Here is a 15,305-nt window from a genome sequence, read left to right on the forward strand (position 1 = left end):
AGAGAGTTCATTCATCTGGTAACAAAGCCCTCACAAGATCCTGCGTTTGGAAGCTGCAGCTAGATAAATTCGAATGAGAATGAAGCTCTGATTTTTCGGTAAGTGTATTTAATGGTTGGAACAACTTCCACCAGGGGGCCCTGGACTCTGCACCGCTTGACGTGTTTACATTAAGACAGGGTGTTGGTCTAAAAATTGGGTCAGGTCCAATCAGAAGTGATGGAGCTGCTGGATGAAGTTTAAGGCTTGTGTTACAGCAAATGTCAGGCTAGGTCAGGGATGGGCAACCACAAATGAGTGGGCTGCATCCGTGGCCCTGCTTCACCTCCCTGGGCTGCAACAGCCCATGGCCCACTGGGGTTCCATCTGCAGTCCTGTGGCCCCCTTGTCTGCACCACTGGCTGCATGTGCCGCTCACGCACCAGGGCACCAGAGTCCCACCACCTGTGGAGCATGTGAAACGTGACCCATGCTCTATCCTCACTACTCCCCCTCCCTCCCAAAGCTTGAACAGCCACAAACAGCTGATTTGCTGCATTCCAGCTATGGGAGGGAGGGCGTGGAGTGGGGACAGAGTGCAAATCAGGCAATTTGCACACTTCAAAAGTGCTGGGAGGCATGGGAAGTGCAGGGCTCCAGTGCCCCAGTGGTATGGGGCAGGAGGGAGACAGCCAGGAGGATCCATGGGCCACAGGTGGAGCATAGCTTTGCCAGATTTTCAAAATGTTTATGTGGGACATGGAGCCCTGCCAGCACATGAGGATTTACAGCAGAGAATCCCCAATAGAGCTAGGGGTCTCCCTGTAGTAGGCACCTGAGACTGGGGGTACTTAGTGTAGCTGCCCACAGATAGACTCGAGCTGGGGAGCTGGGGAGCTTGGCCCAGGTGCCGCTATGGTTTCAGCTAAAGGCCAGTGGGCTCTCAGCTTAGGCTGCAGAGAACATGTATTCTTTCTGTGTGAAGTGGTCTAGGTACCACTACATGGGACAGTTAACCACACAGGTGCGTGGGTTAGATTAGAAAAACCCATCTCTGTGGCATTTCCCATTGGCTAGCTTAGGCTGCTCCCTACCTAGTGTAACCCCTTTTCTCTCCTCCCTGGGTTACTGGGGAGCAGGCAGCACTCAGCTGTGTGTCTGTGCTCCTGATGAGCTCAGGATTAAAGGAGATCCTGAGTGTCCCAGTGGTGAGGTCGGATACTTGGGAATCCCCTTTCCAACCCTGATTTCTAAAGCTCTGTAAAATGGTGGTTCTGCCACCTGGCTGGCCCCTGTACACACTTAATGGTGTGCCTTGGGAACCGCCAGGAAACTTACTCCAGTTTGAATCTGGATTTAACTCCCAAACTGCAATTATAAATAGTATATGTCTAACGGGCCATATTGAATCAACACACACCTTTACTTAACCTAAGAAGACAGGGTTACAGACTAAACATGCATGAAATCAAATAATATGTGCAGAAGTAAATGACACACAACTGGCATGTACATTACCCTCAGTTCTCCCACCCCAGAGTGCACACTCATTAATTATCAAAGATCCAGTTCCTTGCTTGCGTTGGCATGCGGCTGTTGTTCACTGGATTGCAGACAGCTTGGTGAGGTTTCTGTGTGCCAGTCCAGGCAAAGCAACAAGCTGACCAGGCCCTCTGACCTGGAGCTGACCTCTGCAGCGCTCTAACACACAGATCAAGTTCCTTCCCTGCAGGGTGTCTCATAAGCAGGCTGCAGCTCCCCAAAGCAATTCCCGGCTGGGAGAAAACTTCACACTTGCCTTGCAGCAGTCTGTTCCATCAGACTTAACTCTCCAACAGCAGGAGACCACCATCTTCTCTTTACAGCCTAGCCAAAAAAACCCTGTTCCTTCCCAAAGCCACATGAGAGTTATAGTCTACAGAGCCAGACTGCAGCACACAGCAACAACCAGAGGCTCATATGCAGAGGGGTCTATAATAGTGTGCTAGCTTTTGTGAATTGCAGTTTCATATGCCTGTCTATTCCCAATTTATTGCATAGGACCTGGGTGTCTACCTCAGGCTTGGCAAATCATCTGTGTCACCAAGCCAGAACCCTTCTCTGCATTCAGTCCCTGCAATTTGCTTAATTTTGGATTGGGATCTAGATTCCAGCAGCCCAAGTGCAAGTGTCCAATGCCGGCTATTGGTTCACTCTGGTTAAGCAGAAGTTCCCAGCCTTTTTAGTAAGATGAACCACCAACGTTTTGTCTTTTTTGCAGCATAGCATTATAGATATGCGCCTTCTGCCCCAGCCCTGCAGCTCTAATCCTGGCCTGGTGCAGAGGGGATGCCCTGGGTTTGTGTGGGTGGGTGGATGGAGAGGAGTGTCATGTGTTGGAGAGTGAGCCCAACCCTACTCACTTTGCAGTAGCAGCTCCAAACCTTAGTGGTTCTGTGAGCCTAAGCCCCAGGCTGAAGTGCCTGGCTCAGGGAGCTGGAGCCAGCACCACTGGGCAGGAGCTTGTGCTGTTGGTTGAGTGTGAGGTCAGCTCATGTTCCACCACCTGCCTCCTCTACCAGCGGCCCACTCCTTGGCACCAGGACAGGAGAAGTTTGTTTTTCTAGGCCAGGACCGAGCGATGGATTAATCTGCCCTTGATGTGGAATACCATCTAAAACCGGACCTATTTATTTTTGGAAAACCATGTGCTAAAGAGATAAGGGTCCAGATTCAAATTTCCCTTACATGGGTATAAATCAGGAGTAACTCCATTGAAATCAGTGGATTATAATAGCTTAAAACTGACTTGACTGCTTTTTGTTTTAAAATTGATGTGAGCGCCAAATGTTATCCAAGATATTCACGATGGAAATTGGCGTTCAAAGCTAAGTTTTGCATTTGGAATTCATCCCTAATGGGGAAGTGATAAATCACACCTCCCAAATCCCTATTTTAAGAAAAAAATCAGCCCACTCGATTGTATGTATTTCTTCAGCACCCGCTGAGGACAGCTTTCAAGTGGGGGCATCTGTAGCTGAAAAAAGAGGATCAAATCATTATATTACACTTACTCCTTCATCCGACACCCTCCATCCCCTTGAGTTTGCTTGAAAACATTTATCTGAGCGTTGGCCTGCGGCTATCATAGCAGAATTTTTGGGGGAGGGGGTGGGTGCGTGGGTGCTGGTTGCTCAGCGCAATAGGGATGTTCTAAAAGCACAGAGATCAGCTTTGTCCCCGTCTGTTAGAATTCTTATTATAGCATCATATGCTCGTGTGAAACTTGGAACGTGCATTGCCCTGACACACAACACCCCCCCCACCCCCACCCCCCAGGAAATACTCCAACTGAGTGTCAAAATGACATACATTCCTGCCCTGCTTTAATAGGAGGTCTCTCTCCTTTCAGTTTGAAATAGAAATTCAGAGGATTTCAGAAGCCTATGAGGGCCTGGTCAAGACCACCACTAAGAGAGAGTCTCTGGACAAGGCTATGCGAAACAAGCTTGAAGGAGAAATTAGGAGACTTCATGATTTCAACAGGGATCTCCGTGGTATGTTAAGTTCTTTACACATTTTGTTTTTGCCCTAAATGTTCTGATGCATCATTCCTCAGTTATCAAGCTCCTAATTGCCAGCTTCAGGCTTTAGACAAACTGCTCTTCATGCATTTTATTGGAGAAATCTGGTTCTGTTTGTTGGTAAAGGATAAAATGCTCTGCTTTTACAAGTGACAGACAAGTCCCCAGCAAAGTACATGCAAGATCTTTAAGCACTGGATGTTGGTTCTAATCTTTTAAAACACTAATTTAATCTCAAGACCAAAATTATAAATTCTGCAATAAACCTCTAAAGGTTATTCCGCCCAGTCCGTGAATCTGATCTGTCTATAATGAGCTCAACTGCAAGATATGTAATGCAATTAATAAAATATAATATAGGTATCAAATGCATTACAGACCTGTAAAACCCAGATTTTGAAAGGGCTTCCCATTGAACAGGCAACATTTGTAGACACCGTTTTGTGAGTGCAAATGGATGAGCACTTTATATGACTGTGTGTGGAGGTATCCACTGAGTGAGCACAGATTCCTCTTTGAGCCGTTGTCCAATGGGCCCGTTAAAAATTGTATCATGATTTTACTCTGGACAGCTGGAGGTCAGTAAATTAGATTATTGCCATTTTGCGGATGAGACAAAAGCCAGCAGAGCCGTGGGGGAGACGAGAGGTAGAATGAGAACTGCCTGAGTGGTGGGATGGTATCACATGTCTCTGTAAGGGGAACCGATGCTACACCGGTACTAGCTGCTGGTTGGGAGAGAGGCTGTCCCCTGTGTGGTATATAGCACTGTCAGCCACAGCAGATTGCCTTGGCATTTACAGGGTGAGGTTCACCCTCTAACACAGGGCAGGCACAATGCAAAGGCACCATTTCATTGCTCCGTCATCCTCAAAGACGTTCTTCATTCGCTCCGAACAATAGTTTGTGTGCTGGCCCTCAGCCTGGAGCTGAGTTTCACGTGGAGGCCACAAGCAGCCACTACACAGTATTTAATCCTGTGATGCACAGTGCTACAGGTCTTCAGGTCTCCTCTTTCCTGTACTCTTCATTTCAGCCTTTCATCTCCTGGAGCTCGACAAATTCAAACAGGCAATAGGTGGCATTCTGTAGCAGTGCGGGGAGTTAACCATCGGAACACATTACCCCCAGATGTAGTAGATTCTCTTTTACTGCAGAGCTTTAAATCAAGTCTTTCTCAAAGAGTTGCTCTATGGGAGCCTTTTTCAATTGCTCGTCTATGGACTGGTGCCAGGCCCTGAGGGCTCCCTGACATATTGGTGGAGAAATGCTGCTCTAACTTAAGGGTGGGCAAAATATGGCTCGTGGGTTGGATCCAGCCTGCTATGCTGCCAGATGTGGACCATGGCCCAGTGGGAGCCTCAGGCCAACTCACCCTCGCTCGCAGTGGCACTTAGAGAAGCACATGACCCCCACAACTGGGCTGCTCTCACTGGTTATATAGGGGAAGAGCAGGGAGGGAGCCGTTCGGTGGGACCTGCTGGGCTGCTGGCCAGGAGCTGCATATGTATGCACCTCTTGGCCACAGCCTGCCTGTGGCATCCCAGCCACTTCCCCACAACCCTCTGCTTCTCTGAATCTCTGTCCCACATAACCCAACCCCTCTGCACCCTGCTCCTGCACCCATACCCCAGTCCCCTACCACAGGTCACAACTCAAACCACTGTCCCCTGCCCGAGGTCACATCCCCCTCCCAGACCCTGAGCCCCCTCATACACTCCTCCTCCAGTTCTCCTGCACCCATATCCATACCCTCTCCCAGACCCTGCATCCCAATCCTCTGCCTCAGGTCATAACCCTCTCCACCCAAACTCCCTCCCAGAGCCTACACCCCCTCCTGCATTCTAGGTGGCTCCCTTCTACACTCAGTCTCCCTCCATTACTATCATGGAAGAGTACAGCCCTTGACCACTCTCCAAATTCTTGGAATGCCCCCTACATCAAAAATTATTACCTGCCCTTGCTCTAGCTCAACCACAGGTTGTTCAGCTTGAGACAGGAATAGTGGGTGAAACACTGTGGCCTGTATTACGCAGGCAGTCCAGCTCAATGATCTAATGTCACTTCTGGCTTTCAAGTCTATGGAGGCCTGAACTCTGCCAACCATTAAACGTCTACCCAACCAGAAGCTAAAAGATTGCTCTTCAGAAGGAGTCCAGAGTTCACCCCACACTGTTGGATATATACCTCAGCCTCCCCCACTTTAATACCTCTCTCTTGAGCTTCTATTTATACCAGGCTGCTGGCATGCATTTTCTTGGTTGGCCTGTAATTTTGTATACGTATATTTATACTTAAGCTATTTCCTGTTTATGTGCAGACCGACTGGAGACTGCCAATAGGCAGCTAGCCAGCAGAGAATTTGATGGGCATGAAGATAAGGCAACAGAGGGCTTTTATGCCTCTCAGAGTGAGTACTGCATTCATCTCTCTTGAAGATATGGTTTTTAACTGCAGTAGAGAAGGGTGCTTAGCCAGCATTTTGGATTAGCTTAATAAAACCTGCACACAAAGGCAATTTGTTGTGTAACCTTATTTCACTTACCACACTGGGTCCTGTTTTTCTGTGCACCAGAACCGTACCTCAGGAGTTAATGGTACACAAAGATTAGCTCAGTTTGAATAAATATTTACTTTAAAATGTAAAATGTTGCTCACAGGGATAGTCCCATAAGACACAGATGTCTCAGAGAGACCAAATTTTTCTCTTGGTTGGGTAAGTTCAAAGGAACCTTCACTGACTTCATTGGAATGACTGTGGATAGATACCAGTGCAAATGAGAGCAGAATTTGGCCCTTTCTTTGCAGGAAGAAACAGGATGGACAGGAGTCATAGAATGTTAGGACTGGAAGGGAACTTGAGAGGTCATCAAGTCCAGCCCCCTGCCCTCATCATCATCATCATCATCATCATCATCAATAACCGTGGACTCGGCTCCCGTTGGTGTCTGATGCCTCTCTCACTATTTCCTTCCATATTTTCCTATCCAGTGCAGAGTGGCTTAGTTTCTGTCCCTGCCCTTGTGGCAGGATAAAAGTCTATTTGCCCCAGACCCCTAAATGGCCTCCTCAAGGATTAAGCTCACAACCCTGGGTTTAGGAGCCCAATGCTCAAACCACTGAGCTACCTCTCCCCCATTAACTTTTTGTGACCTCCCAGACATGCCTTTCCAAACACTTTGTGGTTTCTCCACTGGTGGAATGCTGTGCTGTCCTGGAGCAGAACAAAAGCAAATGAGAAATTTCTCATACAACAAATTCATGGAAAAAAGTTGTAGGTCAATCAGAAAGGTGTTTGTTTTTTTTTTTCAGTAAAATCTCAACATTTCAGTCTTATTTTTGAGCTTTTAAACCTTTTTAAAAAAGATTAATGATTTTTTTTTTCCAAACAGTCATATTGAACCTGAGAACATTCCATTCTGAAAATTTTGAAATGGGGCTGTAAGCGATTCCCAGTAGTGGTGGGGTGGCCTATTGGTTAGGCCCCTGCAGAGCCTAGGGGCTGGAGGCGTAGGCCTTCAGCCCATACCCTAGAGGCAGTAGTGTTAGTTTGGGGCATGGCCGCAAGAGTCTGGTTTCCCCTTCTTAGGGGAAAGGTTCCCTGGGTTTCTCCCAGTTTTACCCTGGGGGACGGTTTGGAGGCTGTGCCCTCCGGCAGCCAACCCAGCAGCAGCTCTGGCTCAGGCCCTGTGAGTGTCAGAGCCTGAATGGGGCTCGCTTCTCTCCCTTTATCCTGCCTCCAGGCCTGACACTGACTGCAGGTGAAATAGGGTGGGGCTAATTGGACAAACAGGCTCTGTTTAGCCCCTGCACTGCCAGGCCTTCCTCTCACTCCCTTACAGGGGCTTATGGCTGTCACAAATTATTTTGTTTCTTTTATTTCTGAGCAAAATGTTGTCAATATAAACACATTTTCTGCAATGTTTTTGATTCCTACCACACCAGAGTTTTTTTAGTCAAAACCCCATTTTAATTTAAAATTTCAAACCAGATGTTTCAAAGGAGCTTTGGTGGGAGCTCAGGGTATTGAAAACCTCCCTAGTGTTGTACAAATCTTGTTGGTTTTGGTCCAGTTGAAGAAAATGCACTGTGTGTGATTTAATTTTCATTTTCTTGTGTGTTGATGGTTTACTTGAATAATATCATGTGATTGTATACAATACTGTACACACGAGGGCAGAGATCAGGTTACGCAGCGAACCTTAATTTAGTCAGTGGCAACTGTACAGTAAACCCTTGAAATACGGAGCTTCAAGTTGCACGTAACTCGCTTTAACACAAATTAAGCACACCTTGAAGCTGCTCTGTGGCCCCTTCCTCCAGCTGTGCACCTGTCAGGAAGACAGACGTGCCACTGGAGGAAGGCAGGGAGAAGCAGCGGGGTGTTAGCCGATGGTCAGGTGAGATGCCACTATGCCCTTGTATTAATATGAGATTTCAACTGCGAGGGCAGAGCTCACTAGTGACCAGGCTGAGAGCCGCTGAAAAGCAGCTTGGTTCTTTGTTTTGTGTTCAGGAGGAGTCAGGTTACCACTTAATTACTTTGTTTATTTATCTAACAAGTTAATCTCTTACTGTTACAATGTTGCTTTGGTTGTTTGCCTAGCGAGTTACGCTCTTGTGGTTACAATTGTTACAAGGTTTATACTTTGATTACATATAGCTAGCATACACTCTAATTCATAAATCTATACTTGTTGAATGTGCGCAAAAGAAATGAAAAGTAAAATACCTAGCAGATCTTATTCTTACCCCTGCATTACCAACGTGGCTTGGCCAGTTTTTCTCTCTCAATCCCTTGGGAAGAAGTCCTTTGTCCTTTTTTTTCCAGGAGTCGAGCGTCCCCAGGGACCTGGGAGGCCCCACCCCCCCCACCCTCCTGTCCGGCAGGAAAGATGATTGGAGCTCAAGTAGGGGGTCTACCAGACCCCTCTTTTCTACACTTTTGGTCACGTAGGCTTCTTCCTTGGTTTAATTGAATTAAACTGTCTGATACTGGCTCTCACAGGAAGTTCAAGGGTGTAGTTCACACCTGTGAGGTAGAAAATTGAGGGTATTTGTGTCTTAATGGGCCGGGAGATTTTCCTCCTGTCTGGGACAAGTGTCCTGGTGAATCAACTGATGGTAATTAGCCAAGGGCAGTCCCAGGCCTGGCTGTTAATTAGCCCATTGTTCTTAGCTTTGCTCTGGGAACTTCAAAGACCATGGCTAAGATAAGCCCATCTGCCTCTTGGGCATTCCAGGGCTGGGCTATTCCTTTTAACCCTTTTGTGCTCCGAAGCACCTAGGGAAGGCAAGATGGAGTAGAGCAAAAGAGGGGGTTCTGTCTGGCTACACCGGGAAACTGACCACCCTTGCTGGGCTAGTCAGTTTCCCGGTCCCACAAGCAGAGGGGAGCTGGGAACCAAGCGGCAGCCTGGTTTCCTCTCCCCACCGACTTGTGCGAAAGTTTGAGTTATGCAGGGGTTATGTGAACGCAACCCCTATGTAACTTGAAGGTTTACTGTACAGCATTTCTTCTAGCATTGCTTTTATATAGAATTCCCTACATTACTTTTTTTATTTTAAGAGAAATAGGGAACCAAAGAAAGTCTACAACCTGCTACTGTTTGCTAGTAACACTAGATACGCTGCATAGCACAGGATGTACAGTCTGTGAGGCAGGTGCCTCATTGCCTGCTCGCCTGTCTATAATATATTGACTTTTTCTTTCCTGTACAATGCTTAAAAAGCATCAAATAGTTCTAGTGGTTTCAGAACTGTTCTTCCTTGCGTAGACACAGTCATGTGTTCCACTTTGGTGTCAGTGCTCCCAGCACACTGGAGCCTGAGAAATTCGCCTTGTGGCTCCCGTAGGGGGCCAGGACTCAAGCCGTAGCCCCTCCTCTGGGTATATGAGGTTCCTTCGCACCACCTGGCTGTGTCTACACTAGCCAAAAAACTTTGAAATGGCATGCAAATGGCCATTTTGAAGTTTACTAATGAAGCACTGAAATACATATTCAGCGCCTCATTAGAATGCCGGCAGCCATGGCACTTCGAAATTGACGCGGCTCACTGCTGAGCGGCTCGTCCAGACAGGGCTCCTTTTTGAAAGGACCCCAGCAACTTTGAAATCCCCTTATTCCTAACAGCAGATCGAAATCCCCTTATTCCTAAGTAGCTGGGGTCCTTTTGAAAAGGAGCCCCGTCTGGACGAGCCACGTCAATTTCAAAGTGCCGTGGCTGCCAGCATTGTAATGAGGCGCTGAATATGTACTTCAGCACTTCATTAGTAAACTTCGAAATGGCCATTTGCATGGCCATTTCGAAGTTGAGGGCTAGTGTAGACACAGCCCCTGTGTCTGGAGTCCGAGCTTTATGTGGTTTTCATCTCACAATCCTTCTCAGTTACTGAGAGTTCTTTCTCTCTCTATAGCTGTAAAGTTAGTGTTCACCTTTGTTAGCAAGCTAGTGAAGCTCCTTTCCCACACCAGGGCTTAAATGCAGGAGCAGTCCTTCTCGGTGGTCCCCACATGAGGTGCATGCCCCATGCGGACAAGGGTGACACCAAAGAGCACCATTTGCTTAGCTCATTGTAAACACAGAGGACTCAAGCAGATAGAGACCACTGACTGATTCTGCACCTCATTTCTGGGCTTCCCACTCATCAAAACGTTACTGGGGTTACAGCATCCATGGCCTTGTTGGGGGCATTTGTGCATCTCTCGGTATCTTGGGGTCTGTGGACAATGTAGCTTCATTCCACCTGCCACACATTGCAGAGTCAAGGTCTCCTGCACCCATCCCAGAGCCTAACCCATCACTGGGTGAAGGCACTGGGCATTCTGGGCACTGCCCAAATTTCTACAATGCCGATGCCCCTGTTTACATTGCCTCTCTCTGTTAGCGACATGGCCATGTCGAGACAGCCTTGTGGAAACATCCCCGTTGACACAGCCATGTCACCAAACGCTGTGTGGCGTAGGCAGGGGTGAAAGTAACGTACATTTCTTACAGGTACTGCTGTGTTCCACCTGCCCGGGGAGGGGCTGGGGCAGGGGATTGGAGGGGGTTGCAATAGAACAGTACTTGTAAGAAATTTAAGTGTGGGATGGAGTACTGGGGGCTAAGGACAGGGGGTAGAGGGCATGCGGGAGCTTGGGGCTGAGGGGTAGGCAAGCTCAGGGCAGGGGGCTCCAGCAGGGGTTGGGCAAATGAGGGGTGCAGGAGTCAGAACAAGGGACGGGGAGTGTGGGAGTCAAGGCTGGGCTGAGTGGTGGGCAGGCTCAGGGTAGGATGTGGAAGGTGGAGGGGGCTCAGGAGTCAGGGCAGGGGGTGGGGAGCATGGGGGGAGCTCAGGACTGGGAGCACAGCCACCACTCCATCCGTCTGCCAGAACCCTGTGACTGGCTGAGGTGGCAGGGGCTGTGCTGCTCAACCATCAGGTGCGTGGGGTTGGTGGGGCAGTGAGGACCATGTTGTCTGGCCGCCTGACCACTGGGGCTGCCCAGGGCATGGGGACCACACGACTTCAGGGGCTGGCAGCATCCAGAGCCCCACCCCAGCCAGCCAATCTCTTACTAGTTTGCCACAGCAGCTTCCTTGCACTTCTGAGTGTAGTGAGCATTTCTTTTCAAGGGCCTCTGTGCTAGTTTGATATGGAGGAAATTGGCCTCAAATTGTATCTATTCCGGAATGTTTAGGGTCCTTAGTTTCTTAACATTCTAATCTGTATGTCTGCAATGCAGCTGTGGGAGGTGTACGGACTATGGCCTGTTACTAAAAACATTACATCATACTTCAGTCAGACCATACCATGCAGTATACAGCAGACCCAGAGCAAATGTATAAATCCTTTACTAGGATCTGAACCAATGAGATACCTCCCAAAAATGTCTCCAGTCCTAAATAGCAAATAGTTACTGCTTAGATCTTGAGTGAGGGACTGTTCCATCCTACTAGCTAAACGAGTGCATGCTAGGATCTCTGAAAGTGGCCAGATGCCAGGCAGTGGGCAGCTGCGTTTCATCTCTCCTGCCCACCCATTGGCCCTTTGCATGCTTCCCCTCATACTGTTCGCCACCCGCAGCCCTGCAGCTCCCCCATATCCCCCAGCTGGCTGTGTCCCACTCCCTTCACTATGGACAGAACCAGCCCCATTCAGCTTACCCAACAGCCTAGCCAGCAGGCTCCTTTCTTCCCCGCCAACTCTGGATGTGCTGGCGCCTCAGGAAATCCCAAAACCCTCTGGTCCAGGACACTGGCTAGGAGGAGCCAAGCCCAGCCTGTACCAAAGCCCAGCCCTGGGTCCTGTCCCAGGGAGCACAGGACTGCTCCACTCCAGAGCCGTCTTCCTCTACTGAGCCATCTTGCTGGCCAGGTTCACTGAAGCCGCTTCAGTCGGGTTCCCTGCGCCTGGTGCACAATGAATCCTCAGGGATTAACTCTTTCCTGCCCACACAGTAGCCAGGGGGCGGGAGGTGGCTGGGTTACGTCAGAGACTAGCAACAGTCTAGATGTGTTAGCTGCATTTTGCCACTGTAGGGGCAGGAAGGAGCAAGCTGCTTCCAGCCACAGGGAAGGAGGCAGGCGGAGAAGAGTTCTCCAGGCACAGACACAGGCCAGGTTATCCCTTCCTCAGTCACACACCTCTGCGTGGGTGCAAGCAGTGCTCATCCTGTCCTTCCTGGGTGGTGTGAAAAGGCTGCTGCTAAATACGTGCTGGTGAGAGCCCTGGCAGAAGCCAGAGGCAGGGCGGGGGGCGGGTCTGTGACCCTGCATGCGCCTGCCCCTCCTGTTGCCTTGGAAAGACACAGCATGAGGTTACAGGAGGGGGTGTTCATTCCGGGTGCCCAGTGAGATATGGAAGGTACAGAGCACCAGGCAGGAAGGCCTGGGCTAGGTCAGTCGATCACCTGCCCTGCATGTGTGAGAGGTACTGGGGAGTGTGTGTGTCACCTCTCCCGGTGTGAATCCTAGGGCCTTTCAGATAAGAAAGTAAATAAAACACACTAACTCCTTTTTAACAGGTGCTCAATCAACTTGATACTAATTTGAACCTTTGTTCTACATAGTTCTGTTTTGATTACTATTGAACTCCATTGAATATGAATAATTTTACTGGGTGTCTGTCCCATATTTAGCATAGGGAAATACGGTCAGCCTAGAGTTGAGCCAGCTAGCTCCTAGCATGTGGCACTTTAGTACTGGGCACCTAAACAGCATTCACACTTCACTTTCACAAACAGAAGGTGGAAGAACACTGATCAATGAGAGACGGTGATACCGGTGTTTAAATTATATAGGAATGACCGAACAGATTGTGCTGGTGAGGGAACAGCACTATATGCAAAAGGAAGCATAGACTCAAAACAGTGCAGATCTTAAATGGATGAGCCTGAATCACAGAATCTCTTTAGTTAGAAATTCCATGCTTAAAGAATAAGAGTGTAGAAGCAAAAATATACTCCCAACCACCTGGACAGGATGCTGATGTAGAGTAGGAGATGGTCAGTGAGATTAGAGAAACTACAAAGCCAGAAAAAACAGCAGTGCTGAGAGATTTTTACTCCCCATAGTCATTGGGTACATGTCACCTCAGGGCAAGTGCCGAGATAATTTTGTAGTCACCGTTAATGTCTTCGTAGAACAGCTAGTCCTAACGCCCACGAGGGGAAAGGCAATTCTTGATTAGTCATAAGTGGAGCACATGATCTAGTCCAAGAAGTTAATTCAGCCAAATTGCTTTGTAATAGCTACCATAATGTAATTAAATTTATCATACTTCTAGAGAGGAAAATAGCAGAGAAGAACACCATAGTAGCATTTCACTTCAGAAAAGGAAACTGTGCAACAATAGGGAAGAAATGTAAGTGGATATTGAAAAGAAACAGTTGCAAGAGTGAAAAGCCTCCAAGCTTCATGGAAACTTTTTAAGAACACTGTGATGGAGGATCAAACTGTATGTAAACTCCAAATTAAAAACAAAACAAAACAGTACAATGACAAAAACTACAACCATGGCTAAATAGCAGAATAAAAGAGGTAGTTGGGGCATGAGGGAAGGCATCCTTTAAAAATTGGAAGTCAGAGCCTAATAAGAAAAATAGAAAGGAGAATAAACAGTGGGAAGCCACATGTAGAAGTATACTTAAGACTGAATAGCAACTTGCAAAAGACCAAGCTAATCACAAGAGGTATCGGAAGTAGGAAGACTGCCATACTGTTGCTGCAGCCACTGGATGATTGGGGTGTTAAAGCAGCACTCAAGGCAGACATGGCTATTAGGACAAGGCAATCTCAGTGAATTTTTTGCCTCAGTGTTCACTGCAGCAGATGTGAGGGAGATGGCCACGCTTGAGCCATGCTCTTTAGGTGACAAATATGTGGAACTGTCCCAGACTGAGGTATCAGTAGAGGAAGTTTTAGAACAAATTGATAAATTCAACAGTAATAAATCACCAGATGGTATTCACCCAAGAAGTTCTGAAGGAACTCAAATCAGAAACTGAAAACCTATTAATTGGTCAATAATCTGTCGCTTTAATCAACCTCTCTACCAGCCGCCTGTTAAAACAGCCTCTGGAGGTGCTCTTTGGAAAATACAGGCCAATAAGCCAAACATCAAAGCCAACTAAACTGCTCAAAACTAATAAAAGCAGCTTTAATTTCTTTTTATTAAAGCTAATCTTAAAAATGTACTTAGTACATGGGTTAAGAAAATACTGTCTACATTGGATATAGTGCTTAGATTATCCACAGATATAAAGTTGGTTTTTAGAGTAATAAGGTGGAGGATCAGCAAGAACCCAAATTAAGTTGAATAAACGTACAATACAGTTTCAATATTAGAATCTGAATACTCAGGTACATCACCATGATATGTAAGCAAGAGAATTGGCTGTACAAAGCATATACAGGAATGAGTGTAGATTGTCCCTTTGTAATTGAGAATTTAAGGTAGGCTGTCCATTTGGAAAATACAGCCCACAAGGAAAGTATATCAGTTACTTTTCCTGCTGCGCATAAACAGATCAATGAGATGCAGAGTTGAATACAGTGTGCTGGGGCGCAAATGTGGATTTTTTCAAAGGAAATCACGCCACAATAATCCATTAGAATTCTTTGAGGGAGTCAGCAAGCATGTGGACAAGCGTGAGCCAGCTAATACAGTGAATTTGGAGTTTCAGAATGCCATTGACTAGGTTCCACAGCAAAAGCTGTTAAGCAAAGTAAGCACTCATGCAATAAGAGTGCAGGTTCTCTCCTGGATCAGGAACTGGATAAAAAAGAGGAAACACAGGGTAGAAATTCAGTTTTCACAGTGAAGAAAGAAATAGTGGCCTCTCCCAAGAATATGTTTTGATGCCTATTCAGTTCAAAATGAGGTGACAAAGTTTGCACTTAGTGCAAAATTATTCAAACTAGTTTAGTCCACGTAAAACTGTGAAGAGTTACAAAGGGATCTCACCAAACTGGGAGACTGGACAACAAAATGATAGATCAAATTCAGTGTTGATAAGTTCAAAGTATTGCGCTTTGGAAAAATAATACGAAATATACATGCGAATGACAGGATTTAAATTTGATATTACCGCTCAAGAAAGATTGGGTATTGTGAGGCAAAGATATACTTGGTTAATATGCTACAGTGTTGTGGATTGTACATATACCTTAGATAGGCAGAGTGCTTAGCAATCCGTAGGATCAAATCCCAGAAGCTTTTAGGTTTTAGCTTCCATTAGGAAAGTGGTAATCAGAAAAGCAAGATCCAATTAGCTA

At 47.1% G+C, this 15,305-nt stretch overlaps 1 protein-coding gene across 7 annotated transcripts in view; it reads left to right on the forward strand.

Moving 5' to 3' along the window:
• Positions 1–15,305, forward strand: part of AMOTL1 (angiomotin like 1) — a 104,401-nt gene that overhangs the window by 53,743 nt on the left and 35,353 nt on the right. For all 7 annotated transcript variants that reach the window (XM_074984339.1, XM_074984324.1, XM_074984344.1 and 4 more), the window contains exons 4-5: positions 3,371–3,515; positions 5,863–5,952. In XM_074984339.1, coding sequence (XP_074840440.1) covers positions 3,371–3,515; positions 5,863–5,952 — 235 coding nt within the window. The remainder of the gene's footprint in view (positions 1–3,370; positions 3,516–5,862; positions 5,953–15,305) is intronic.

Source organism: Carettochelys insculpta, chromosome 1 (assembly GCF_033958435.1).
Source record: "Carettochelys insculpta isolate YL-2023 chromosome 1, ASM3395843v1, whole genome shotgun sequence".
Lineage (NCBI taxonomy): Eukaryota > Metazoa > Chordata > Testudines > Carettochelyidae > Carettochelys > Carettochelys insculpta.